Raw genomic sequence first — 27,139 nt, 5'->3', positions numbered from 1 at the left:
TGCAATTTATTTCATTCCCTGACAAGCAGCTCCCGGGATCTGGCAGCCCGTGACTCCCCTTGCTCTGGAATTGTCTCCTGCCCACTCCTGGCTGTCCTGCGAGCTGGGGACGATCCCCAATTTCCAATACATCCCTGGCCAAGCCGAGGCCATCGCGCTCAGCTGTGAGCTCCCTGGAACGGACTGTGGCCGGGAGCGGAGCCTGGCGCGCCTCCATCCGCTGAGCCTTGGGGACCTCGCGCGGCACGAAGCAGAACTGCAGAGGCGATGGCGGGCAGGGACCGAGCGGCTTTGACCCTGCAGGGTCTGTAGGGACCATGACAGTAACGTGGCTGTCGAAGCCAAGCCCGCAGGCATCTGCTGCGGGAGCCGCCTGCGCCGGGGTCTCCCACCCAGCCGCCGAGCGCCGCGGGCCCTGCTGAGCTTGACAACACTGCCCTCCTCCCCCCGCCCCTCACGGTCTCCCAACTGAGTTCGGCGCCACGGCGAGCGCGCATGCGCGGGTCCTGGCGGCGCGCCGGGCGCGCGCGTGCGCGGTGCGGGTACGGTGGCCGCGAGGGGCGCAGGCGCGGGGGGCCGCTCCGCCGCCCGCAGCGTAAACAAGAGGCCGGCGGCGATGAGGAGCCCGCGGGTGAGCGGTGGGGGTCGGGGCTGAGCTACGCTGAGTCTGCCCTGCCCGCTGGAGACGCTTGCCGCCCCTCGCCGGACGGGGGTGGCGAGGGCCGTCCCGCCATGAACTTGGCCAGTCAGAGCGGCGACGCCGGCAGCGGCCATCTGCTCTTCGCCAACTTCAACCAGGACAACACGTAAGGGAGGCCCGGCCTAGGGGGACTCGGCGTGAGGCGGGGGTCCTGGCCCGGCCTGGGGGACGGCTCGGCCCGAGGGAAGAGGCCTGGCCCGGCCTGGGGGCACTCGGCCTGAGGAGGGGCCTGGCTCGGCCGGGGAAAGGGCCTGGCCTGCGGGTCTTGGCTCTGCCTGAGGCCGGGGGGTCGGGGCTGGCCTTGCCTGGGGAGAAACTGGGCCTGAGGCGGGGCTCAACCAGGCTGGGAGCCCGGCCTGGTTTGGTCTGAGGTGGGTGGAGAGTTTGGGGGGAGCCCCAGCCTGGGAGGGGGGGCCTGTCTGCAGAGAGGCTGCACCTGAGAGCTCTGTGAAGAGGGGATGCTGAGGAGGCCTGTCGTTTGAGGGACAAGGGGAGTGTGGGGATGTGTTCTCCGCTTTGGAGGGGGCGGTGTGTGTATTCTCCTTTATCTGTGTGTGTGTCCCTCCCCAACCTGGGGAACGTGTGTGTCCCCAGCCCTGTCCTGGTGACACTTTCTCTCCACCCTACTGCCACCCCTTCCCCTGTCAGGGGGTTTCGCCATAGCCTTTGCACCCCCCCCCCCCCCTTCAGATTAGGGTCGAGGTCACCCTAATGACTGCAGCGAGGGGAGACAGAACAAGCTTCCTTCCTCCCCTTCAGTTTGTGTGCCGGGCAGGCTCGTAGGGACATGCAGCAGAGGGTTAATGGACAGCTTGAGCTGTGGTTGCAGCATATTGCCTTCTCCCTCCCCCAGGCTGCTGCCCTGGGGAGATTTTCCTTTTTGTACTTGCGAAGCATTGCTCGCTGTTGCTGTGGGAAAGGCAGGGCTGTTTCTGCTTCTTGATGATGTCTGGCTTTTAGGAGGGCCTGTGAGAAGACAAAGACCTGAGTCTTCCAGCAGGTGCAAAGGCTTCTTCCAAAAGCTCGTTGTAGCTCTCTGTTTATATAGCCTTTATTTTAACTGCTGTGCTGAAGCAGTGTGCCATGACTTAAAGGTATTTTTATGAGCTCGTGCTTATTTATATTTTGGAAAACCAGCCTTTCTCTTGTAGTCCTGGAAATTGCATTTATTTATGTTTCAGATCTAGAAAGTCAGCTCATGCTGCACATCTTGTAAATGATTTAACCATTGCAGCATATTTGGATTACATAGTGCTTATTAGTTTTGATGTGGGGTATTAAAAAGCAATATTTTTCAATTTAATAAATAGCTGGAATTAGAACACTAAAGATTCTTAAGAGAAGGATTTGAGTGTCTTAAATACCTAAGAAATTAAACTGAAGGACAATAACCAAAATAACTTGTTCTTGAGAAAGGAGGAGTTTTGTTCTAGGAAGTGAGTAAGAGGAAATGATCTCAGGTTGGCATCATAGAGGACAGTCCACATGTGTGCTGGTGGTTTTTTCTTTTAACAACTTGTTTGTTTTGCCAGCAATGATATCTTGTCCTCACAAGAGAGATCTCTGAATGTCTTCAGCACATCCTGTAGCATATGGGGATTGTGAGGATGAGATTTATTTATGGTGATTGCCCAGATTGAGGAGAGAGGTCACATCACAGAAAGAAATACTCTATTTGTTTTTGTAGGTTTTGTTGGGGGTGAAGAGATGAGCAAGTGGAGCTGGATAGACTTGAGACAAGAGACTTCAACAGTAAATAATTTGATAAATGATGGGGGGTAGCGGTAGTCTTCTGTATATTTGTAAGTAAATCATTATCCATATATTGATTCAAGCGAAAGACTTTTGCAACAGCTTCTCACATCTTTTCATCAGGTACCATACAGAGCTCACACTGTCGTTGTGCGTGTAAAACATGCCCATGTTTTGCTGAGATACCACCCATTTTTAGCCTATTACTAGATAAAACAAGTCATAATAACTAAGGAAATCTGTCACCTCTTTCTGTTGCAAAGGTGATTATATAAGTTTTTAAGTTAAACTGTGCTGTCCAACTTGGTGATCCAAAAGCTTCATTATTTCTCCTTCCTTAAGGCAACTGCCTGTTTTCAGTTGCACCTCAGCAGTGTGGAGAGCTGGGTGTAGTTAAAAGATCACCGAGTTGTGACAAAAAAACACTTCTGATAAAGGGAGCTGCAGGCTCTACTTTAGAACAAACACAAAACAGAGGTAAAAAGAAAGCAAATATGCTGTAAGCTCATCCAGGTGGTCTTTGGTTTTACACCTCAAAATCTTGTGTGATTTTTTTTTTGCTAATCCACAACTAGGTATGCTAGTTTATCACTTTTCCCATTTCATTTTCATAAATATCCAAAAGTGTTCTTCAGTTTCTGTGCCTATAGCTGATTCTTTTAGTCTTTAGTACTATTACAGAAGCAACAAAAATTTAAAAAGTCTCCTGTTGGTATTTTTTAGTCTCAAAATTATGAGAATAATGCAAAAGGCCACTTACTTTGAGACAGATGAGGCTGCTGGGGGATGTGAAATAAATATCACTTCTTTCTAATAGTGTCTCACAAGTAATCTCTCCAAGAAAAGTAGTAAATATGTAACAATAAGTCTTGTAGGTGTGTTTGTAAACAGCTTCTTACTAAAACAGTTGTCTGGTATAGTGAGTGACACAACCAACTTGCATTCTAGTTCTTGCACAACCACTAAATTCTACTCAGTTTAAGTTCCTTATACTAAATTTATTTGTTGTTTCCCCCCCCCCCACCTGTGATCTTTCTTAGTTTCTTACTTGAACAGAGAGACAAGAAGTCAACTCCAGGTTTATTAGTATATATTCTAGATATCTCGATTGTCCCCATTTACCAGATGAGAAGAACTGAAAGGAACTTATTAGGAAGGAATTACACTTTCCCATGCTGAGCCTCAGAAAGGTGTTACTTATTTTCAGCTTACACGACAAATAAATGGAGTCCTTTTTCAGACAGGCAAGGTAAATGAATGCATGTTCTTTCAGCCAATACATGAAAGACAAACTTTGTTTACGTCTTCCCAGTCAGTAGAGCTCACATCATGTTTAAAGGTGTGCTTTGGTAATTAGAAAAATCGCTGACAGACAGAACTGGAAAACAAATGACATGGGTGCATTGTTGTTTTTACATTTAAAGCTTTTACCTTCATAAGGTGCCAGTTCCACTCGTGCTCTGATGTGTCTTGCTTACCTAGACAGTAGAGCCAGTTGCTTTGTATCCGGAAAAGCTGGTACTAGTGGTAAAAAAAAAAAAAATATAGGTGTTAAACTAACTTTTCCTAGGCATTATGAAGGGTTGATAATTACCGCCTTCTGTAGGAAGAAAGTGAGTCTGGTGATGGTTTTTAGTCTGGAAATATTGGATTGCGAGTAGTTAGAAGCATATCGTCAACATAAAAGTTGCTGTTGCTTTTCCCAGTTGTTGCAGTCCCTGGTGACTGAAGTAGATATTCTCTATCTTGCTTATAAGTTTTTTTCCCAGACTTAACTTTATTTTAATATTCATTCTTGGTAGCTGTGTATGGTGATGTTGTCTCTTGGAAAGGGATCTACGTCATGGCAAGTTTTGTCTTGCCTCTTTATTCCATATTGCCCTAAGCTTTATTTACATGAGAGTTCTGAATTATTGGCTGAGACTGGAGCTCTGCCTGAAAGCACTCCACCTATAATGTAGTAGAAGCAGTTGGTTTGTGGCTTCTCTTTGTTTTCATTAAGTAAAAACATGCAGATCATTTTCAGAAGATGTTGGTGTGTTTGTTTGGGCCCTGGCCCTTTTCCCCAGTGAATCAATCATTGCACAGCTTGGCATGACTGGCATTCTCTGATTGTGAGGCAGAAGCTCCAGCTTGTGGATAAAAGGGAATCATCTGATCAGAATTTGGGTATCCTAGCAGAACCATGCGGCACAAGCTTATAGATGATCTCGTTGCTAGGTGTATTTTAGTGGTTGGAAGACCTTAACAACACATTGTTAGTAAGGCTTAAGCAGTACTTCTGAGTGCTGTTGGTGTTACTTTTGGGAGAACTAAAACTGAGCATGGATACATTTCTGAAAAATTAAACTCCCCTCACAAACTCATACAAGCCTTAAAACCTTTTGAGGGGCGTCTGTCATGTGAGTATGTCACTTTTTACTCAAAGCAATAAGTTCAACATCTCAAATCTTACATGCATCTGTAAATTAGGAAGAAAAAAAGACCACCTGAAGAACCTGCTTGTGAAATACTGCAAGTCAGCAGGCTGTAGAGAAGCCTTACTTGAATTTTTAAAACAAGTGGTTAAGAGACAGCACTAGGAAACAAAATAGTTGCTGTAGATTTGAAAACAGACTTCTGATAAAAGGGTGAAAGCAAGCCTTCCATTTGGACTTCTAATGCGAACACTGATGTGTGCCTTATTTGCAAGGCCTTACGCATGACAGGTATCTGTCCATATACCTGTTCTTTCTGATTTATTTGGGTAAAAAAAGAGCAGAATTAAATGAGTTTCATTCTATGTTCTGAGCAAACACTTGTAGCTCTAAAGTTGTATAGCATGCTTCATGCTGCAGAAGTTGTGTTGTGATTCCCTTACCATGTGATGTTTGGGTCTCTGTAGCAAACTGCATGTGGTAGGAGGAACAAGGGTTAGGTGCTGAGCATTCACTCTTCTGCCTGTCTTTCTCCTAGGTTCAGGTGTCATTTGCCCGTGATCCTTCAGGACAGGATTGCTCTTTATTCCAAGGAGGCTTTAATTCTAAACCAAAAAAAGGAAGTGATCAGGTGGTGCTTGTGCTCAGGGAAGATAGCTGAGAGAAGCAATCATATGTAGTGTTACTTGCTGCTGTCGCAGTAGAGACAGCCGAGGTGTGCTTGCCAGCGGAAATGTTCTTCAGTGTGTGATAATGTAGTCAGACATTTGGCCTGAGAGTAGGGATGTTTACTTGGATTATGAACTTTCTGTTGTCCTAGTGTGTTACTGCGTGATAAGTGATGAGCAAGTGTGGTCTTCTTTTGCTGTAGCAGATTTAAGTTTGTGTTGGTTTTCTTTTAATGTAAGAACAAATCTCCAGTGGGCTATCAAGAGTGTTGCTGATAAATCTGTTGAACATATGAGTTTCTATATTTAGCTCTTGTCCAAAATAATGACATTCTTGATGATTCTTTGGAGACATGTCTGTAAGATTCTGACTTTGGTTTCAGCAGACATTTGGGGTGGGAATAAATAAAGCGTAGTAAGTTTCCTTAGTAATTCTTTTCTTATGTCACTTCATTTCTTCTACTGTTATTATCATTGCTCCCTCTTCATCATAAGCCTTTGTTCACAAAATGTTTTGTCTTTGGAAATTTACATTAGTTTTGAGATGAGGTGGAGCATTAGTATGAGACTATTGCAACGAAAGTAGGTTTAATTAACCAGTTATTTATAACAGTAATGACTTCTGGAGTCATGGTTATACTGCAGCTACAATTGATATTAATCTTTGAGAGAGGTGCCCTTAGTAGGATCTTCCTGATTAATGTAGAATATTTCTGTTTAGTAGTTAAGGTCCTCTATGATATGGAAAGGGAAAAAACTGGTTTTCTTCCTTCTATATGTATATTAAAGAAGCAAAAGAAAACCTGTATGATTATAACCTGCCTAAAAAAACTTATTTCTGAAGAACCAGAGAAACTGAATCGGCTGATTTCCCACTCTAGGTGAGTGCACTTAAAGTGAATGTCAGCATCTTGAAACGAGTGTGTGAAATATCTCATAACACTGCTCGCTTGATGAGGTTAGTTTTAATTATTTATGATAGCTGCTCTTGAAAATACTCTCAAGATTTATGTAGTTTTGGCTCAGGCTACAATATTATCTTTGAAAAAAAAATGGGTAAACTCAGTTTCATAAATCACAGCTCTATTGGTAATTGTGTACTGAGTAGACAACCTTGATGATGAAATAGCTCCAAGTCTACAAGCTAAGATGTGTAACAGAGGCTACACATAATAGGGCTGAAAAACTCGCCTGTGTGTAGCATAATCTGAGAAGGAAAAAGGCAGGTTTTTGGGGGTATTGATTTTATTTTCAATTTCCATCTCTCAGCTTTGAAAATTGGTGATAATAAAGCATAGCACCCACATTGTAAAAGCAGCTTCTGATAAACTGCAGTAGCTTCTTGTTAGCCACTGTCTAGCTGAGCAATAGCTGAATGGCTTATTGATCATATTTCTTCCCCATATGGCTGCACATTTTTTTAGAGGTGAGGTAATTTTGGCTAGATACTTGTTTTGTGGATTTGGCCATTTAGATTGCTATCAGGTGTCTTAAGGGCTTAAGTGTAATATCGATGCGGGAGACGGTGGGGGATTTAAATCATTATGATTATGCTGGTATAACTCAGCCTAGCGACTTCTCTTATTACATATAAAAAGCCTTTTTCCAATAGTTTCATAAGAAGTAATTTGAGAGTACATTAAAAAAACACAAAAAAACCCCAAACCCTCCAAACACAAGAATGCTATTCTAGAAGAGAAACGGGTTGTTTTGCAGTTATGCTTGTATACTGAAATGGGTTTAATTATACTGACTTGAGCTGTCCTCTGTAAACAAAAGATTTGTGACTTCATCACCTTGATCCCGAAAGAAATAACAAAAAGCAGTTGCCATGGATAGAGAGGTCCATCCTGCGCTTTTTAATTTGGGCTTCTGCTCAGTCTAATTACTTTTATCGTGTATACAGCTCGCTTTCGCCATTGTCTAAAGCTTATTTAGATGAGGTATAGATAGTCGTTAGGACAAGAAAAATGGTCTTGCTTACTGGTTTCAGTGATACTGTCAGTAAAACAGTGATACAGCAATATCCTGTATTTAAAGCTGTAAGTACAATACAGGAATCAATTCTGCCTAGTAATGCACTCACTAATAGCTGCTACTTGGAATTCTCTGTGAGGAAATCATCCTGTCTCTTTTGTAGATATTACAAGAAGCCTTGTGACTAGTTATTTTTAACTCAGTTGAGTACTTGTTTACCTTCATGAGGTGACAGTTTTAATGCCATTCTTTGTTAAACTTTTGAAGGAAGCAGTAGGTAATCTAAGAAAAGTCAACTGATTACTTTTTTTCCAAATTACTATTTAATATTTTTTCACAGCATTTGGATTTTCATTGAGTTGTAAAAAAAGTAATTGAGGAAAAACACTGAAGCGTCTTTGGCGACTGACTACCTATTGTCTGCTGAACATACCGGTTTTGTTTGAGGTAAAATTAAATTCAGTATTTCTAAGGTGACTTAGAGGAGCAGCAACAGGATTTTTGTTTTATAGTTGCTTCTCTGTCTCTAAGCCTAATATGCCTTTTTTTAATATCTTTGTTATTGAATCTGGGGAGGCTTAGTTCTCTTTCCTGGACGGTGCTTATTTTAATTTGAAGGTTTAAACCTTCTCAAATGCAATTTCTTAACCCGACTATGCCAGTTGTATTTTCTCTCTAGAAGAAAGGGTCATACCATCATGCAGAAGTTGATTTTATAGCTTGGGATCTTAATTTCAGAGGATAAGACGTTTGAGGAACGTTTTTTAAACTTATGGGTACCTTGAATTTTAAAGAGGGCTCCTTTTAGAGCCATGAGAAGAAAATAGAGAAAGAACAAGAAATCTAGGAATCTGTATTGTATTCTAAATACAGAGCTAATCACTGGTGCATCTGAATTACAGAGAATCGTCTGGCTGAGTTCAGAAGGGCGTTTTGGCAGGCTGACTGGCAGGGTTGGGTTGGAGCCTTGTATTGAATGACTTGCCACAGTTTGGCATATTGAAATACATTTTATTGGAATTTAATTAGTTTTTCTCCATGTGTCTTGGCAGTAAGATTTATGTGAACTATAAGCATGCTAATACACTTCTACCCAACTGTATTTGCTGTTAATTTTCTTCTTCTGTGGCATAAAAGCATCCTCCGCATGGGGAGGGGAAAATAAGAATGCCATTGTCTGCTGCCTTGATGTGTAAAGACCTGCAAGACAAGCCTAAAGGTTTTTAGAGTTTAAAATTTAAGACCTGTCTTTGACTCTGACTGGAAAAGCAATTAAATGGTCTGTGAGCTAAGTGTGAAAATTGAGTAATGGAGGAAAAGAAGGGTTTGTAGTCAGTTTTTTTAAATGTTCTACTATTGTTAAAATCTGTTTAACATCAGTGACTAGCATTTTTAAGAGGGCACCTCTGATCAAAGATTCGGCATGAGTGTTTGTAAGACTGAGACTAACAATGTTCTCTGGGGGTGCTAGAATATCATCAATAAAACCAGAGAAAATTAGAGTTGGCAGTCTTTAATTCCTTTTTATTTTTTTTAGTATGAAAGCTCTTTTGAGGTGGTTGGGGAATGTTACAGTATAAAAAGCAAAAAATCCCCAGACAATACCAGTTTAAAAGGTCTTGGAGGTCACCTCTAATGATGAGGCAATGATGTAATTGGTTTGCATTACATTATTCAAGTCATCATCTTTCCTCCACGCTAAAGCTTTTAGTTTGTGTGCAGAAATAACCAGTATAAATTGGGCAGTGGGCTTGCATTAAGCACTGAACTGTCATCTCATAAAATGTGAAGCAGGATTCCACACCTGGGTAATTCTGAAGCTCTTTGGCCTTTCCAGACTTGAGGAAGCTGGCTGTGTCTGTTGTGGCTTTGTTGGTTGAACTTTTTATCACTTTTATTACTGGGCAAGCCCTGCTGGAGTTCTAGAATAGGGACAGAATCTGCCCAAGGGAAACTCACAGCTGATTTAGTTTATGTTCCTGACTGGCTTATTTCTTTTTCAGATCCCTTGCAGTTGGCAGTAAATCAGGCTACAAATTCTTCTCTCTTTCTTCTGTGGACAAATTAGAGCAGATCTATGAATGCAGTGAGTATCTTCATTTTTTCCCTTTTTTATCACCTCAGTTGGCGTAATTTGGGAAGAATGACATGCTTCATTTTTTCACAGGTGGTTTCAAATTGACATAGGAGGCACCTTAAGTGTATGATGAAATATCACAAACAATTGTTTGCTGGCAGGGTAAAACTATCAGTGTTCTGTATTTAAACATAGACAGTATGTTGTGAATTTGTAAGAGCTATGAGAAGAACTCTTTGCTTTTCTAGTTTTATGTCCAATAGCCAGGCTATGTAGGAGCGGGACAGAAAAGAATTTACTGGTGTGAAAGGATGTCTTTTGGGTCTTTTACTGGCTATTGAGGCAGACAACCACTAATATATGGTTACCAAATAAAGCCTTGATTATCTTTTTCTTTAATCCTAATATTTGCTGTTAGAAAAATACCTTTTAGCATGATAGCTGTAGGTTTACTCATCCAAAAGGGTGAATAATCCAAATTCCCATAATATCGCGATATTGATCAGTTAAATAGGATATGAGATCAGGGAGAAGTGGCATCCCCAGTTTTGCCAGCGGTTCGTTGACCTCACTTTTTTGAGGTGCTAATAAGTAAGGATAGTCATGCACAGCATTCATAAACTCTATGTGAACAAAGGTACCAAAAGCTGCGATGTCAGCATTTATAGTACAATCCCAGTGTACCTTGCTGCCCAAATATGTTGTCTTCAGACTCCATTCCCTAAGTGGCCTGACTGTATGGCATCTTAAGTTTGAAAATGGTTTGTGATTCAGATCACCTATTATCTGTGGTCACAGCCTGGTTCTGTATACAGTCAATGGAGTGAAGTAATTGTGAGGTTCAAATTGGGTACCTGTGGTCAGGTTAAATGGTGTTTCAGGTGCATCTGACTGTTTGAGTCATGGTCTGGTTGTACTAGTTAATTGGTGACTTGAATTCCATTTTATACCGTTGAGTTTAGGTACCTGACCTCTGTAGTATGTGAGGCACTTATAGTATCTGGCCCGATCTCCTCCCAGGAGACTCGGTGAAGATGACTTCTGTTACACAAGACGCTGAATAAACAAACTGAACTTTGCAAGACTGCTTCTGCAAGGTAGTCTGTGAAAGGAAAAAGTACAGACTGGGTAAAGTGCCTTGCTGAAAATCTTGCAATAGGCTGATAAAGCAGCTGGGATTAGAATTTAGACCTGGTGATTCCAGTCTTGTCTTCAGACTGTTCTGCGATGCCTGCACTGGCTTAATGTCTTTGATATTGCAAGGTTTTTTTTGTTCTGGGAATGTTAAGTCCATATATACAGAGCACAGAATGTGAGGTAACATGAAGTGGAAAATTTGATGGTTTGACCTGAGTAAGCCGGCCTGTCTCGACCTCTGCTCGTGGGCCATGCAGTATCTGCAGCAGATGTAGATATTTTATATTAACTGCATGTTTTTTAGATGCATTTAAATAATTTCCCATCTTGGGCTTGCAAACCATGCCTATTTAAAACTTGTTATGGGGGAAGAGGGCTTTCTATGTATTGGGTACCTCCTTCCCACAAGGAAAGGTATCCCAAGGCCTCCCAGACAAGCCTCCTGCCTCCCAGTTTAGTTTAAGTGGGTCTAAAGACTGCGTTGTTTTGAGTAAGCACTTTTAAGGACCCCTCCCTCTTGTCTCTGAGATTGATCTGCCAGTTCTTGTATAGGTGTCTAAAGTAAACTATAGAATATGTCCCAGCTGTCTGGTGTTTGAGAGAGGGGCCGAAAAGAATGGGAGATTGCTTTGTCTGCTCCTGTCACTGACTTCAACTGTGACTGTTCAAATCACCTGGCTCCCAGCTCATTTGATCCCACTGTAAAACTAAGAATTAGATTGCAGGCTGCTTTAAGGCTTAATGAATGCTTATAACATGGTTCATGTTCTTGGATTAAAACTGGAATAAAAGCACAGCTGATCATAATCTAGCTGGTTCTAACCAGCTCTTGTCTGTGATACTACATGCATGTGTTTATGAAAATGTAATCCTGTTGTGTATTTGCTTGTTCTTCTCTCGCTGGTGATACTTAAATTACTTTGCAGTTCTTTTTCTTGTTCCTACTGTATTTTGAACCTGAGTTTCTGTCAGTGCTCACTCCTGTAGTGTACAGGAGAAAATACAGATAGAAAAAAGCCCTGTAATTAACAGCATTGTTATAGGACTTACCTAGTGCTTCTAAACCCATGATTAATTCAGGTCAGCTGAATGTAGGATGTGCAGTATAGCCTGGTATGCTGCTGTTCCTCAGGAAGCATGCATGACTTGGCAGCTGTGAAGAGATTTTATCACTTTTTCCTGTTAGGGGAAGACAAAGGAACAGAGATGTATCCTGTATTTTTCAAGTGAATTTAATTAAAAGCCCATCACAAAGCCTTTCTTTAGAGGTATTATAGTCAGTCTTTTTACAGTGAGACTGAAGGGTTGTCTGTACCTTTTAAGAGTTTTACTTGTTGAAAGTTCTTTCTTCTGTCGGTGACTGCTTAGTTCTTGATAGTGTTCTTCCCTGTGTGCCTTCCCTGCTGCTGACACTGCCCATCAGTGCAGCACAGGACAGTGCTTTTTCCATCTGAATCTCGCTGTTCCTTTGAAGTACCAGTTCTGCCTGCCTGGAAAAGTAACAAATCCCAGAAGCTGTGTCTTAATACAGTTACCCCTGAAGAGGGAGAAGGCTGTGCTCACCCAGGAGTAAAGAGCATCAGACTGGTGGGTTTTGGGTCTCTGTTGGTCTTCTTAATCTTGTAAAAGGATGCCATCGCTCTGAAGGACTCTAGGCTTAAATGGAAAGCTGGTAACCTGTACTGTAAAGCATCTGAGAATCTTTTGTGTTATGTCTCGTTCAAGGAACATGATTCTCTGCAGTTGAAAGTCTATGCATAAATTTATTGAAGCACGTTTCTGTATTTCTTTTTCATGTGTTGTGTGTGGCATCAGGAAAATGGATAAGAATTCCTTGAAAACAAAGTCATTGCTGAAATGCATTATGCCTGTTGCAAAAGTGAGGAAATTGAATTTTCAAAGCCTCTGTGAGCTGTTTTGTCTTTTCTGGAAAAGTACTAAAGTACTGTATTAAATACAAGATTTAGATAAAAGTCAATTATGTTGCATTGAAGACTGAAAATGCATAGTATAAACCTGCTCCTTTTCCTTGAGGAGGCTGTTTCTCTTTCTCTCAAGAATTTAGAGCTTTAAATGTTTTCTGTTCTTTTTCTTGAAATAACTGCTCAAAAAAAAGCACTTTTAAAGCAGACATGTCACACAGTGATGACATTGTCATATGCTGAGAACACTGGACAGAACTTTTTGCAGGGAATTTCTGTCACTGGGGATGAGAACAGTGCCAGTTATTTAATGTGTCTCTTGGCCAAAACAGAAGCTTTCAGAAATAAGCTTTTTTTTACTGGCAGTTTTATGGTTTGGAATGTGTTAAGCATTGAGCTAATCCAGATACTGACTGAAATGTTTGGTTGTTCCATGGATCAAAGCCAAAGGCCCAAGTTGAATCAAGCCTGTCTTGATTTAGTTCTGTAATGGAAGGACAGATGTAGCCAAGAGCTGTGGGTGAGCTGCAGAGAGTGGTAAAACCGTTTCCAGCTTTCTGATGCTGTGAGAACTATGTCCATCGTGTCTCAGGGGCTTCTGGAGGGGAGCTTCAGAGGGGAGAGGGAAGCACACACGCCAGAACTTGGACACCTACCAGCATGTCCAGTACTGTACTATAATGATGAAAGTAATGCTGGTTTATGGCTATGCATACATGCAGAGTTTTGCTGATTCCTTTACAGATTGCTTTGGGTGATTGTCAGATAAAAAATAGTGTATGTGGAAATAAAAAATAAATATTGCTAATCAATGGCTGAAGCAGTCTTAAAACAAATGAGTTTACCAGTTTCTTTGAGTACAATAACCTTTCTTTCTTTATTCATGGAGAGGTGTGATGACCAAAGCCTGTGGAGTTTCTCCAAAAACCCTTCCATGCATAGTATAGCTTTAAAAATGAAACGGTAACCACAGACCCCAATAAACCCCAAAACCTTTGCTTTCCTAGTTTCTGCTGAGATAAGATTGTAAGATTCTGGAAATTGACAATTTGCTATTTTTTTTAATCTTTAGGATTTTTTTTTCTGTTGAGTCTTGGCCGGGGAGTTTCCGTGTTCTGAAGCATAAACTAGCATGGCACCAGGGTGTGCAGTCTCTATAAATCAGTATTTATTGTGTAGATTTTCTGCCTTAAAAACTTGTTATGCATTCCACTTTGAGCTGTTGTGACGGAATGTTTGTGGTGTTAGACTGTATTTTCTTAGATTTCTGTTTCCTGTTGATGTGCTTCGTTCTTCCCTGAAATCTCCCCCTGTTTTTTTTCCCTCCTTATCGTGGTTCCTCAGCTGACACAGAAGATGTGTGCATTGTGGAGAGGCTGTTCTCCAGTAGTCTGGTGGCCATAGTTAGCCTTAAAGCTCCACGCAAGCTGAAAGTTTGTCACTTTAAGAAGGGGACAGAGATTTGCAACTACAGCTACTCCAACACCATCTTGGCGGTCAAACTCAACAGACAGGTAAGTGGTAATTTTGACTAGGGGAAAATGAGGGGAAGGGGTGTGGATCTTGTTCTAGTACTTCCTCTGCTGATTAATGTCTCTTCCTTTGGTGACAGAATTGCTATTTGAAATTAACTTGTACTTTTCCAAGTGTAGCTTCTGTAAGCCCCTCACAAATGATTAATAAGCTCCATAAATGGTTAAAACATTCTTGTATGTTTTCTTTCTGTTTAGCCAATTCCACGTGTGAATTGGCCTCTTGAGGGGGAAAAATGCATAAGGGCAGGTACAGAGTAGGAATTAAATAGCTTTAAATGAAGGTTTCTGGGTTGCTGAGTTACACTGGTAATGTTAATTTTCATTTAAATCAATTTGCAGTAGTGTGTTTGAGAGCAGTCAAGCACACTGGTCAGTTCAAGTGACCGAGTGTAGCGTTGCACTGTTGAAGCCTTGTCAAAAGTTGTATCTTGTGTATCTTCTATCAGATTCTTATTTCTTCCCATCAGGTGGGTACAACCTGTTCTCTGTTGGAAGGTACCTACTGCATGGTAGATACATACTTTTTTTTCAGAATTGGTAAATTAATATAAACTCCAGTTTGATATCAGCACTACGTTCTCTTTCCCATATCTAGAGGCTGATAGTATGTCTGGAAGAGTCTCTTTACATACACAACATACGAGACATGAAGGTATTGCACACAATCAGGGAGACTCCTCCCAATCCTGCAGGTATGTTGACAGAAGTTAGTGTAACTCTGAAAAGTGCATTCTGTGTCAACGTATGACATTTCCTATAGGAACTGTAGCATCGTCAATTCCGCTTTCAAATAAAAGTAACAATTAACTACATGAGCTTTTTGTCTTAAAGCCTACCCATTTAATCCAGGTGAGGTTTTTGAGAACGAATAGACTTTACCTTAAGCTGCATCTTCCCAGTATTTAATTCTCCTAGAGTGGATATGTTGAAATGTTAGGAAGAAGTAGTAGAGTGGCAAACTGGGTTTTGCCAGCACTTGGTATAGATAAAGGCTTTGTCAGGTTAGTGCTTTAGGAGTCGTGGCAGACATGGGAAGTTCTACTGCTTAGTCAGTTATTGTAGCTCTATTGGAGTTCTTCCTTTTCTACTCTATATTAAACTTTAACTTACATTAAATAGTTGAATATGTTATAGATTAACTCCGAGATTACTCATCCTTACTCTTTCTGTTGATACATGTGAGAATAGTTGGAGTTATCTTTGTAATATTTTGATGGATAAGTTCTGGAATGTGCCTCTTTCTAACTCTTTCTGCATCCCTCTTAGGGTTGTGTGCTTTATCAATAAACAATGATAATTGCTACCTGGCCTATCCAGGAAGTGCAACTATTGGAGAAGTACAAGTCTTTGACACCATCAATCTGGTGAGGATCTTCGTGAATGCTGTTTCTACTTCTAAAGATGCGTTTTTTGGAAATTACTTAACTTGCTCGGGGAGGAATTACTAGACACTGCTAACTGATGTGAACCTGTGTGTCTCTTACAGCCAAGCTTCACAGAACGTCAGCAAAGAAAATGTAGACACTCAGATTAGATTTGATAGGTGGAGTTGGGCAAATGGGTGGAGCAAAGTAATTTCTATTTGAACTGTCTTAAGTGCCCTTCTACTGCTTGTACTCTTGATGCACATGCTTCAGCGATAATTTTATGTATCTAGCAGTTACTAAAACAAATATTGAAGCTTTATATGTAAAATAAGACTTGTATTTTCCTTGAATGCTCTTTAAATATGCAGTTTTAAGTTGCAGACATGTAGCTTTTAACCTGTACTGTACTGAGGTTCTGTTTTATTGATTCACTCCTGCAGAGAGCTGCTAATATGATCCCAGCTCATGATAGTCCCTTGGCTGCTTTGGCGTTTGACGCAAGTGGTAGTAAACTTGCCACTGCATCGGAAAAGGTAAGGTGGCTTTTTATTGACTTGTCAACACTGATAAAAATTTAATTTGTTTTGAAGCATTTTAAGTAAGCTTAAGCATGCACAATTTCTTGCACAAGTGCCAAAAAAGAAGGCTTATGGTTATAATGGCAAATCTAAGTTAAGAACTGTTAATGATATTTCACACAATTTCTGTGCTGTGAAATGTCGGATAATAAGGTTATTTACAGCCAGATTAGAATGTATTTATTTAATCAGGGTAATCCTCTAAGTGTTTCTCCCTTTAGTGCAGCATACTTATTAGAAATTAGTTGTCTTGTTTTGATGCTGTCTTCCTAATGAAAACAGCTGAGGTCAGAGTAAAGGGAAGTATCTCTCCAGTCTTTGGCACGTGATGACAAATTGTCAGTCTGAGTTATAAATTAGAAAGTCTGGAGCCTCTACTCTTTGGATAATAAGCCTGGACTATAAAGGTGTAACTGATTGCATCTGATAAAGGCACAAAAGACATCCAGGTGACTGTACTTGTGGTACTTGTCTAGTGTGGTCATTTTCGTGATCAAGTATGACAAAGAGCTGTTCTTGATGCATAGCTTGTTCTCTGCATAAGTGACTCCCACCTCTTGTTGTTTCTCTGCTCTTCAAACACATCCTACGATCAAGCTCCATAAATATTTCATGCTAGTATGCGGTGTGCATCCACGGCAATAAGTTAACAGCAAAATGGTTTGCTGCTTATAGTTGTACTCTGCTCACTAGTGCTAATACACAGTGATTGAACTTGAAATGAAAAATGTTGGGTTTTTTTTTTTTCTTTGCAGGGGACAGTAATAAGAGTGTTTTCCATTCCAGAGGGACAAAAACTCTTTGAATTCCGAAGGGGAGTGAAGAGGTAATGTTCAGCTGGGCTAATTATCTGAAACTCATTCCTTAGAGTAGATTTCCAGTATGTTCTGCAATTGAGTCAGCATTCTGATTTTTCCCTTTGTCTTCATTCATCCCTGCCTCTTATAAGAGCTTCAGCTTGAACATCTTCCAATTCACTCCTCTGGACTTGACTATTCTACAAATCAGTCCTGTCAGAATTGTACTCCCTGTTGCCTTTTAAAAATTTATTGGCGAGGGAACTTGTTTAAAGTGGGTCACCTTTGTAAGATATATTGTATTCTTATGGCAGTTGGAAGCAGTACATCTAATACTCTAGCACTCTTCTAAATCCTGCTAGTGCTGTGATCATTGATGGCCATTGTGAAAGAGAACTATGATTTGTGGTAGTAGCAGCTCTGTAGTTCTGCTGTACTTTATACAGAGACAAGACTGAGTTCAGGTTGTTACTAATTGATCCCCATATCTGGTGTACGTCAGAGTTGAACATCATTAACGGGGATCCTACTCTTGAAGTGCTTTAAGAAGGTATCGGAGAATTCCTAATGCTTACTATGGAAATGTTCTTTTTTTTCTTATTTGCAAAGCAGTGGTGACTGAGAAATCTGCTTAATTACTAGTTAAGCCAAATACTTTGGCTTAATTACAAGTCACCTGCAATCAGTGACAGGAGAAGAGCAGCAGGTGAGTCTACCATACAGCCACAGTTCCTCCCAGCTCTCACATGACAGCTTGTGTGAACAGCTCCATAGTGGTGAATGTGCAGAAAGACTCCTACCTACCAAAACAGAGAAGTAATATTCTCTGAATAGTCAGTTCCCACGAGTTAGTTAACACTAGATTTCTCTTTACACCAATTGATACAGTACTAGAATGTAAAAAATAATGCTTCATTATATTTCCTTTCTTTTCTCACCCCCTCCAGGTGTGTGAGCATCTGTTCATTGGCTTTCAGCATGGATGGCATGTTTCTGTCTGCATCCAGTAACACAGAGACGGTGCATATCTTCAAACTTGAGACTGTGAAAGAAAAGTATGTTTCAGAAGTGCCTTAGGTTATTTTTTTTTTTAAGAAAAAGTCTTTAAAATCAATTATACTCAACAGATGAGTTCTTCAAAGCATGGACAGACTTCTTTTGAACACTTCTGTAAAGTAAGGGGCATCAGAAATCATTTATGAATCAGCACCTGCAGCTGAGCTGCGTACTGTTCTTCAACAGAAATATTTTTTCTATTCGCCAGAGGAGAAATTTGCCATTGTTGGTGGAGGCATATGGAGCAGTTTAACATTCTTTGTTACATATGTGTTTCACCTCTTCTGACACCCATATGGGAAGAGCTATCTTAGTAATACTTTCCAGGTGCTTATAGGGCTTTAAAAGGCAAGAGATAATAGTGATAAACAAGTAACTAAAATCTTGAAGCGTAGTGCTTTCCAGTAGATCTTGCTCTTGTATAATGAACCTTATGAAATGTAGTTTTATAAGCAGAAGTATCAGTTTACAATCAAACGTGCTTAAATAACATGCTGAGGGTACTCTAGGGCATGCTGTGCCCTGTAGCCTAAATGCAGTGTGTTAAGAGTTCACAAGGGTGTTAATTTGTGAAGAGAAACAAATAGCTGCTTTAACATCTTTAAAAATAAAGATATGTTCCCAAGTGTTTACACACTTTTCTAATGTGAAGGCAAAGTTGATCACTTTTTTTTTTCTTCTGACTTGCAGACCTCAGGAAGAGCCTACAACCTGGACAGGTTACTTTGGAAGAGTGCTGATGGCCTCAACAAACTATCTGCCCTCTCAAGTAACAGAAATGTTCAACCAGGGTAGAGCCTTTGCTACAGTCCGCCTGCCGTTCTGCGGGCACAAAAACATCTGTGCACTTGCCACGTGAGTAAAGAAATGGAGCCTGCGTTTACCACCCTGCTGGGTTGCCACGTTGCACTATGGAAAGACTGACACTGTAGAACGTAACTTCATCTCCAGCAGAGCAGGGAGCATGCGGGGTAGTGGATCCCCTGTAATCATTGCAAGGCCTCTTCCAGTTAAAAAGCTGTGTTAGAGCTAACGCCTCACAGTCCTGTGAGAGAAGGAGAGAAAGGCATAGTATTTGGGTAAGAGTAGGCTATTTCTAAGTGTTGTTTAAAGCTGTCATTTAGTTTTGAAAGAACAATGTGGCGAAAAGGCACATGGGCTGATGGTGTTTGCTTCCATTAGTGTTAGGAGGAGTGATACTGTATGGTGTGTTAGCAACTTTCAGAATTAGGCAATTCTGTCTTTGAAAGCAAGTTAATGTTATTCTTGTCCCCAAAATAGCATAGCATTCATTAAAGTTAATTTTGAGGACTAAATCTAGTCTTTATTCTGTCTTCACCAAAGGCAGGTCCCATTTGGTGCAGCCACCAAGGCAATAATCTGAGCAGTAGTAAACTTAATTCGTGGGAGTTTTATATAGTTTTTAGGCTGAATTGACATTCACGTCTGTACTGTCGCTCCTCTCATCTCAAAGCACCCTTTAATTAAGGTAATTAAGCCTTTTAACATTTCTGAATTAAGTAAATACTTCCTGATAGAATATTTGTTTCTGGAGTGGTACAGAGCTTGATAACGGGAAAGTAACTTCTGAATCTGTTTTACAAGGTTATACATAAGTTGCTTGTTTCCTGTAGTATCCCATTAGCCCAAAGTGTGGCTATGCCTTACTATTTTTACACACAATTCTTTCCTGGGTGCTCTATTTAAGTGTTAAGTGTTCCTTGTCTACAAGCAACATTGTGGAAAAAATGGCTTAAAATCGTGGAAGGGGTAGAGAGTGTACTTCCTTAAGTTCTCATTAATCTGTTGCTCTCCCCTAAACCTTTCTAGAATCCAGAAGATCCCTCGATTATTGGTAGGAGCTGCTGATGGGTACCTCTACATGTACAACCTAGACCCCCAAGAAGGAGGAGAATGCACACTAATGAAGCAGCACAAGTAAGTCCACATTAGTTGAATTGTTGTATCTTATTTCTTCACAAAATCCAATTTGTTCTTAAACTCAATTCTGTTCTGCAAAAGTCTAACTTGGAACTACTCACTAATTTAAACCAATCTTTTTCCAGACCTATGACGTGACTGAATAGCTTCAGAACCCACCCTGTGTCTTCTTTCTTAGCATCTTCTACACTAAGCACCATTTTTCCCACAGAAACTTAACACCATCAGATTGCAGTGAAGGATCAATCGCTGTTAGCTGTATGATCCCATTTCCTCTAACTTGGCAGTTTGAGCTGAGTTACTTAGTAGGAACTTGATGTCTGACACCATCCTCTTCATCAATAAATGAAGCAGTTACAGACATGAGAGAAAGATGTTACTCTGACTTCACAGAGGAGGAATCTGGCCTATGAGATTGTTTTCTCTTTACTGGTGTCCTTACTGAAGTTCCTTGCATATACGCCAGTCAACTAACGTTCTGTAGCAGTGCTGGCAAGGCGTTGTTATTTGATAAATTTTGGCAGGAATAGGTAGGGTAGTGTACTCAGATTACTTATGTGATCAGTCATAGAATTAAAGCAAATAACTCACGATGATAATTCAGGCTTGCAGTTTTGATCAGTGTAAAATACTGGTCAAAAACCTGAACGTTTTAAGGTATGACCTATGGTTTCAGTTGTAGATGAAGTGAAACCTCATAGAGGGAGGCTTTTATTGAGTTCTGATTTCTGAAATGCTCTAGTGCCTTCACTAGAGGTTTTTCTAGTATATGTGTGTGAAGCAACCGCTTCTGCTGTGGACAGAGCTGGAGACAGTCTAACATTGCTGAATGGAATGGTTACTATTATTTTTTAATCACACTCTTATTTTGAGTCTTGTTTCCTAGCGTCAGCTGCTAGGTTTTAGACCCTGATGCCGTGTCAGAGGCAAGCATGTCACTGATGTTTTCAGTGTGAAGTATGAAGTGTTGTCATATGCCTTCTTGACAGCCCTCTGGAGTGGAGGGACCAGATTCCTCCTTTCGCATGTCTATATGTATTATTCTTGCACATGTTGTGAGATATTCCTCTGTAGCTGTCAACTAAATCTGTATTATGCCCAGGTAGATCACCTCTCCAGTTAACCTCTCTTTGCTTGGTAGGCTCGATGGCAGTATGGAGCCAGGCAGCGAGATTCTAGAGTCTGCATCCCATGACCGGCCATTGGTAGCGCAGACGTACAGTACCGCTGTGACTAAAGGTACATACGTGCCTTCCTCACCCACAAGGCATGGTAAGGAGAAGGCTGGAAAAGGGGCAGAGCACACCTCTGCCTATTGCTTCATTCTAGATGGCTGCGTGAGCTCGTCTGCTTCAACACTGAGCTTTTCCTAACTGCGGTTGTGATGTGGAGCATTGGTGAGCAGTAGAAAAGAGCCCCTGTGATGTGCAGTAGCCTCCTGTAGATGGATTGCTCATCTTTGCTACTTTCTGGGTAGAACTTCGTCTCGAATTGTGGTTGGTTACTGTAGTGATAGTTGCAGTGCTTGCCAAATGGTTCTTGAGATGCTTTAACAGAATTATTTCATACAGGAGTTCTGCACCCAGACCTTGTGCAAAGCATCTGAATTATAGCCCGCTCCTCATTTTTTAACAGGGTACATAAATGCCCCTTTCATTCCTTTATGGGAATAGTGACCTTTTAGCCTGATTCACTGCTCTGTTAAATCAAGAGACTGAGAACTTGGTTAATGCTGCAGCTCTCTAAGTCAGTGGAGCTTTTCCCATCTCTATATGGCCCTCGGGTCAGTGCCTCTCCACAGAGGAAGGACAGTCGGCACCTATAGCATCCGTACTGCAGTTGCAGCTGTAATGCATGAGTGGAGAGGAAGAAAAACATCAGCCTGCCCCAGAGCGTCAGACTGAGTTGCACACACGCAGAGGAGTTTAATTTTGATCATAAACATCTCTTGGCTGGGAGAAATACGGTCATAATTAAAGCAAACATAGGGTGGCAGTGAAACCATTGCAAATGATCTCTAGTACTTCAGCTCTAACCAGTCACTTTAGATTCAAGCCTTAGTTTGTGCTGCTGACCACCCCAACGATTTGTTCCTTTCTCTCCAGCCTATACGGATGACCTGGGTGCCGTGGGTGGAGCTTGCCTGGAAGATGAAACCAATTCACTCAGATTGGACGAAGACAGTGAGCATCCTCCAATGATCCTTCGGACAGACTAAACTTTGACCTGTGAACTCACTCCTGAAGCAGAGAACACTGGCTTGATGTTTCTTGAGGAATCTCGTGTTATGCTGCTATGAACTTTGACATGAGTTGGGAGAGAGGATGACAGACTCTTACAGTTTTAAGTCGTAGCTGTAGTTCTAATTCTATACAATTGGAAAAAATATATGGTTTTCAATTCAGTGGCTTTTAATCTTGCTTATCTATTTTAGCTGTTTATTTTTTTTGTTGCCAAAACCTGCTGTTTGTGCAGCCCTCAGAGCCTACTAGCTTTGCATGCGTTCATGTGCCAAGCAAGCATAAGAGGGGGAGAGAGAGAAGCCACTTTATAACAAACTCAAGTTTGTATTTTTTTTATATATGTATATAATATTTAGCTTATATAAGGAAGGAGCAGAGAAGTGGTTCTGGAAGCTGAGACTGGTTCTGCACTGACAAAGGTCCAAATGGTTTCCTGAGCATGGGCTTGCAGGCATACCTAGTGACTGACATGCAACCTTTCAAATGCAATCGCCTATTTTTTGAGTTCTCCCTTCCCTTTCCTGGACCATTTTGTTAATTAAAATTCCTTCTGAATGTTGTGTATTTGTGGGACTGTTCTGTTTGCTGAGATGGAAAACTGAAAGTGTTTCCCTGTGTAATGATATAGAATTGATATCTCTATAGAATTGATATATTGATATGAAAGTGCCTTCACAAGGAAGAAAGGAACTGCTGCAGGAAGAAAGCTAGAATGAAGGAATTGCTAGAGACACTGTTTTTTACATCTTTAGTACTTGGTCTACTTATCTGTAGCCCATAGTGGCTGACAAGCTTTCAGGTTTTTTAGAGAAGACTTGGAATGCACTTACTTTCTCTCCTATAGATTGTCCTATTTGCTTGGCAGAGTAGCAATAACCTTTTTTTATACTTTTTTTTTTTTAAATTATCCAAAGCAAGGATTCTGTCAGGACGGATGAAAGTCCCTGTGGAGTGTGGCAGCCCCACTCTTAAACAGCTTTAAGGTTTTCAGCTAGAAGGCATTGCTCTCGGTTCTTGCTTCTCATCAGTCTGGAGCTGTGTACTGCTCTAATAGTGAAGCTTCGTGATTTTTTCCAGATACTGATGTAAATATGAGTGATTTTGAAATATTAATTTTTCTGGATAACAATGCTTTTCTCTTTTTTTATTTGTATTTTTTATTTCCCCTTTCATCAGAGTACCTTTTGTGATCCACTCAAAGGACTGGTTGTCTCTTTGGCAGTTTTGGAATAAATCCATACCTGCTCTGGCTGAGGCTTTCCAAGGCTGAGCAGTGCTGCAGGCTATTTTTAGGGTTGTAACGTGCCTTCTCTTAAGTCTTGGATGACAGTTAGTGAGCAAGTGATTAGCGAAATACGTGGTGCGTGTTACTTTTCTTTGCCAAAATGAGCCTGCTTTGCCTTTTGTGGATCATTGTAGGTTGCTTCCTTTCCCTCTACTGACTGCTTGCAAAGAAATTAAAATAAAAAGACAGGGAAAATGCAGATCTTGAGAGGAGGACAGCAGTGGAGCACTCCAGCTACTTGTGAACTGCCTGCCACAGCTAGACAGTGATGTGCCTTTAGGAGTTGGTACTGTTAATGAGTCTTCTCTTGGGTGATAGCAGGCAGTGGTCTTTGTCCCCAAAGCCCTCTGTGGGCTTCCCCTTCCTCTGATAGCATGGAAGATGATGGTTTTCCTGCTGAGAAAGCTGCTTGTATCAGTGAGGCTGCTGGTAGTCCATGATAAGTGGAAGATGCTTTTGAAAATGAGCACATGTAGCAGAGAAGGGATCAGGTTTGTTTAGTCATTGAAAGCCCTTGACTGTCCTAAGTAGCTGGCTGGAGTGGCTTACAGTGTCCTCTCCAGAACCCAGCACGTTCAAAGCAAACCACTGAGCCACCCTGAAATCTCGCATAGTGTCTTGATTTTAAGCTGTGGCTGACAACTAAATTCCATGGCCTGGAGTTAACCTTTTTCTTTTCTTGCTGTGAGTGCTATCGGCTTTGCTGTGGAGCTCGTCACTGCAGAGTAAAATACAAATCTGGAAGTAACCACATGGTTGGTGAGCTTTGACAAACTGAGCTGCCCAAGAGCTGTCAGATGTCTCCTTATTCCAGACTAATGCTGGTGACATTCCTGGTAACATACTTGGAGACTTAGGATAGGCTCCACCAGTAGAGTTAGCAGTAAACATGCATAAGCAACACAGTTTTGCTAAGCACAAGTTTTACAACTCAAGTGTAACAAAGACTGTCTTACATAGCAGGATATATCTCTTCGTGTAATTACTGCTAAAAACTGAGAACACTTATACTAATTTTACCCCCTTCTTAGCTTTCATGCCTTATGTTCCATAGACGAGTTGAAGATCCCACATTCACAGTGTTTTGTGTCTTCCACATGCTGTAGTATGCTCCTGCTTCTGAGCTGCACGTTGCTCAGCTGCTATGCCCTGCTTGGTTCACTCTCCTAAGTAGGAGCTGGAAGCCAGTTCAAGTAGTCTTCTGTCTTTTGGTTGTTGTTGTAACTGGAAAAAAAAAAAAATCTTTAGAGAGCAAAAATACTAATATTCTGGACTTAATGACCAGGATGGAACTGATAGGGTGGGGCAGGTGGTTTCGTGTAGATGTGGTCATCTGAAGTTCATAGCATGAGAATATAAAGTTTTCCTCAGATAGAATATGACTAATAGAGTTTCCTTCTGATGGCTTTAGGCCCTCAGTAACCACCCTGTTGTGGTGTGCTACCAAAGTTAGAAGTCTTTCAGGCTGGGGTTTCATCCCTGTGACACAAAGATGTTTTCTTTTAGGTTTTTTTTTTTTTAAAAAAGTACCAGAAATTCTGTTTGCAGCTGCATCCTCACCTGTGTATGGGGCACATGATTGCACTGTTGGGCTCTGTGGATCAGATGGTGTCTAAACATTTCTCTCCTGATGGTCTCCCAGCCCTGGGTTCCCCGGGGTAAGCCAAGAAGGCTCTGACCCTGTGCTGTAGCTGTGGGCTTTGAGTCATACAATATGGGAACACCGGTACAGCCCCTCTCATTTTAGACTGGCCTTCCTTGGAAGGACAGCAATTGTTCTGTGACCGTGTCTCACTCTAAGATACGGACTGTGCTGCTTGATGGCTTTTTAACTCTGTAGAGGGTTGGGGACAGAGAGAGAGACACCTGAAACAACCAAAGCCGGGGGGTGGGAAACACATAAATTTGGAATCCGGAACTCAGGTCTTAGTTTGCAGTGGGGTCTGTTCTCAGTGAGCATAGTAGGGAGGGAGCTGTTTCTCCTGAGTGAGTGTAGTGAGTGTACATACTCTGCTGTCTCAACATCTGTCTGTTTAGCCTTTGTATTTCAAGTTCTGAGGCAGAAAGCTTTTATCTGCACTGGTCTCTTCTGTCACTGTTTCCGAAATACAACTGATAGGTACAAATCTAGCAGTTAAGGGCTAGGCCTTGCATAGGAGGAGGAAGTAAAAAGCATAACATGGTTAGTAAAAGCTGTCTCTTCTGAGGCTTTGTTCAGCAAGGTGTTAGTGCGAGTGCTCCCACTGGGATTGGATGTGTGCGTGTACCTCGCTGCTTCAGGTCCTACACAAGCAGGTTTCTTGGGCCTGTTTCTGCAGAGGATGGGGTAGAGCTGGTGGCTTTTCAAGTGTGCCTGAATGCAAAGAGATATCTGAGGAGACTTAATGCAGTGATGGTTACCTCCACAGAGGAAACTCGCATCTGACCTATGCATAATAATAAATGGGGAGGAATGAACTGCAGAGCCACCAGCTCGGTGAGTAGGTTAGCTTAGAGCCCTGAGAAGCTGACCAGGGGAGCACGCTGCGTTACATCCCGTGCTGCGCTTCCTTGGCTTTAATAACAGCGTTAGCACCAAAGCAGTATCCAGTAAGGCGGCAGAATTTCTTTCCTTGTAGATTGCTGAGATATTCAGTTACACCACTTGTGTGTGCAGACGCTCTGCTGCTGTTGCAGAGCAACAGGCTCTTTGTCGCTGGTGGGCATTAATCTCTGCAGAGATCTGGGAAGTTTTATTCTGTACTCCAGCTGTCCTGGCTGGCAGTCGCCTTGATTTAACCTGTCAACATCCCAGAGTGAGGCAGAGCGTCTTCTTCACACGTGCGGAGCAGGCCTTTGTTTTTCTGCAATCTGTGCTGCACCACGAAAGTCTTGCAATGGGGGAAAAGCATGGCTCTGACTAAATAAATCCTTTCAGATTGCAGTTGTACAACCAAAGGAATTCGGCAAATTCCTGTTTTTCTAACCATAACATGCCTTCATTTTAACGCCCTTCAAATTGGCCGATTTTGTAATGGACAAGTTTTTGTTCGGGCTTGAAGTAGCTACAGTTGTGCTTATTACAGATATCTCAGTGCTGTGGCTTTGCCCATGTGGCTGCAGTGATCTGTATGCCGAGTCCCCTTGCACTGCCTTTGCATGTGACCGGCTTGTTCTCACTAGTGGGGGCTTCTTCCCAAACCTGTAGCTCTGAGTTTCTATGGGGCATCGACTCAACCCTTTGCCTACTTGGATCTGTTTGCTCTTGCTTCCTCACCTGGAAAAATCCCTGCATCCTGCAGAATTCGCTCTATTTGGTATCTGTGTTGATAAGTGGAAAAAGAAATCTGTCTTAACATTCCACCTCACCAAGTGTCTGGCTCTCACTGCTAGCCCATCACTCTTTGTAATTTTATAACTGCCTAAGGAATTAAATCTGTGTTGTGATAAGTATTCTGTGTCTTCTTCCTTTTGTTTGCTGCTTGGAGATGGGGCTGGATAAAACAAGGGTGACGCTATGTGTGTTCTGTACTCTGTGGCCCAAACCAAAGTGCCAGCAGTGATGAGCCCTCAGTCCTAGCTGTGCTTTGTAGCCGCTCTCGAAAGACACTGCCAGCTTGGGTTTTGCAGGGAATGGGAGAGGACAAGCTGAGTTTCTTCTGGCACGTTTTGCTTGCAAATGTAATTTTCCCTCTCTTTTTTTTTTTT

At 41.7% G+C, this 27,139-nt stretch overlaps 1 protein-coding gene across 5 annotated transcripts in view; it reads left to right on the top strand.

The window, feature by feature from the left end:
- WIPI2 (WD repeat domain, phosphoinositide interacting 2) overlaps positions 1-27,139 on the top strand; it is a 32,189-nt gene that overhangs the window by 4,737 nt on the left and 313 nt on the right. Inside the window, exons 1-12 of one of the 5 annotated variants that reach the window (XM_054080336.1) lie at positions 531-806; positions 9,518-9,600; positions 13,995-14,164; positions 14,781-14,877; positions 15,452-15,549; positions 15,993-16,085; positions 16,886-16,956; positions 17,875-17,982; positions 18,674-18,838; positions 19,814-19,921; positions 21,066-21,196; positions 22,030-22,107. In XM_054080336.1, coding sequence (XP_053936311.1) covers positions 733-806; positions 9,518-9,600; positions 13,995-14,164; positions 14,781-14,877; positions 15,452-15,549; positions 15,993-16,085; positions 16,886-16,956; positions 17,875-17,982; positions 18,674-18,838; positions 19,814-19,921; positions 21,066-21,196; positions 22,030-22,107 — 1,276 coding nt within the window. In that variant the 5' untranslated portion in view covers positions 531-732. Of the gene's footprint in view, positions 1-530; positions 807-9,517; positions 9,601-13,994; positions 14,165-14,780; positions 14,878-15,451; positions 15,550-15,992; positions 16,086-16,885; positions 16,957-17,874; positions 17,983-18,673; positions 18,839-19,813; positions 19,922-21,065; positions 21,197-22,029 lie in introns of those variants that run through there. The other 4 variants (XM_054080338.1, XM_054080340.1, XM_054080339.1 and 1 more) reach the window with 4 other exon arrangements.

The sequence above is a fragment of the Cuculus canorus genome, chromosome 15 (genome assembly GCF_017976375.1).
Source record: "Cuculus canorus isolate bCucCan1 chromosome 15, bCucCan1.pri, whole genome shotgun sequence".
Classification (NCBI taxonomy): Eukaryota; Metazoa; Chordata; class Aves; order Cuculiformes; family Cuculidae; genus Cuculus; species Cuculus canorus.
This window is presented reverse-complemented; position numbering and strand designations above follow the sequence as displayed.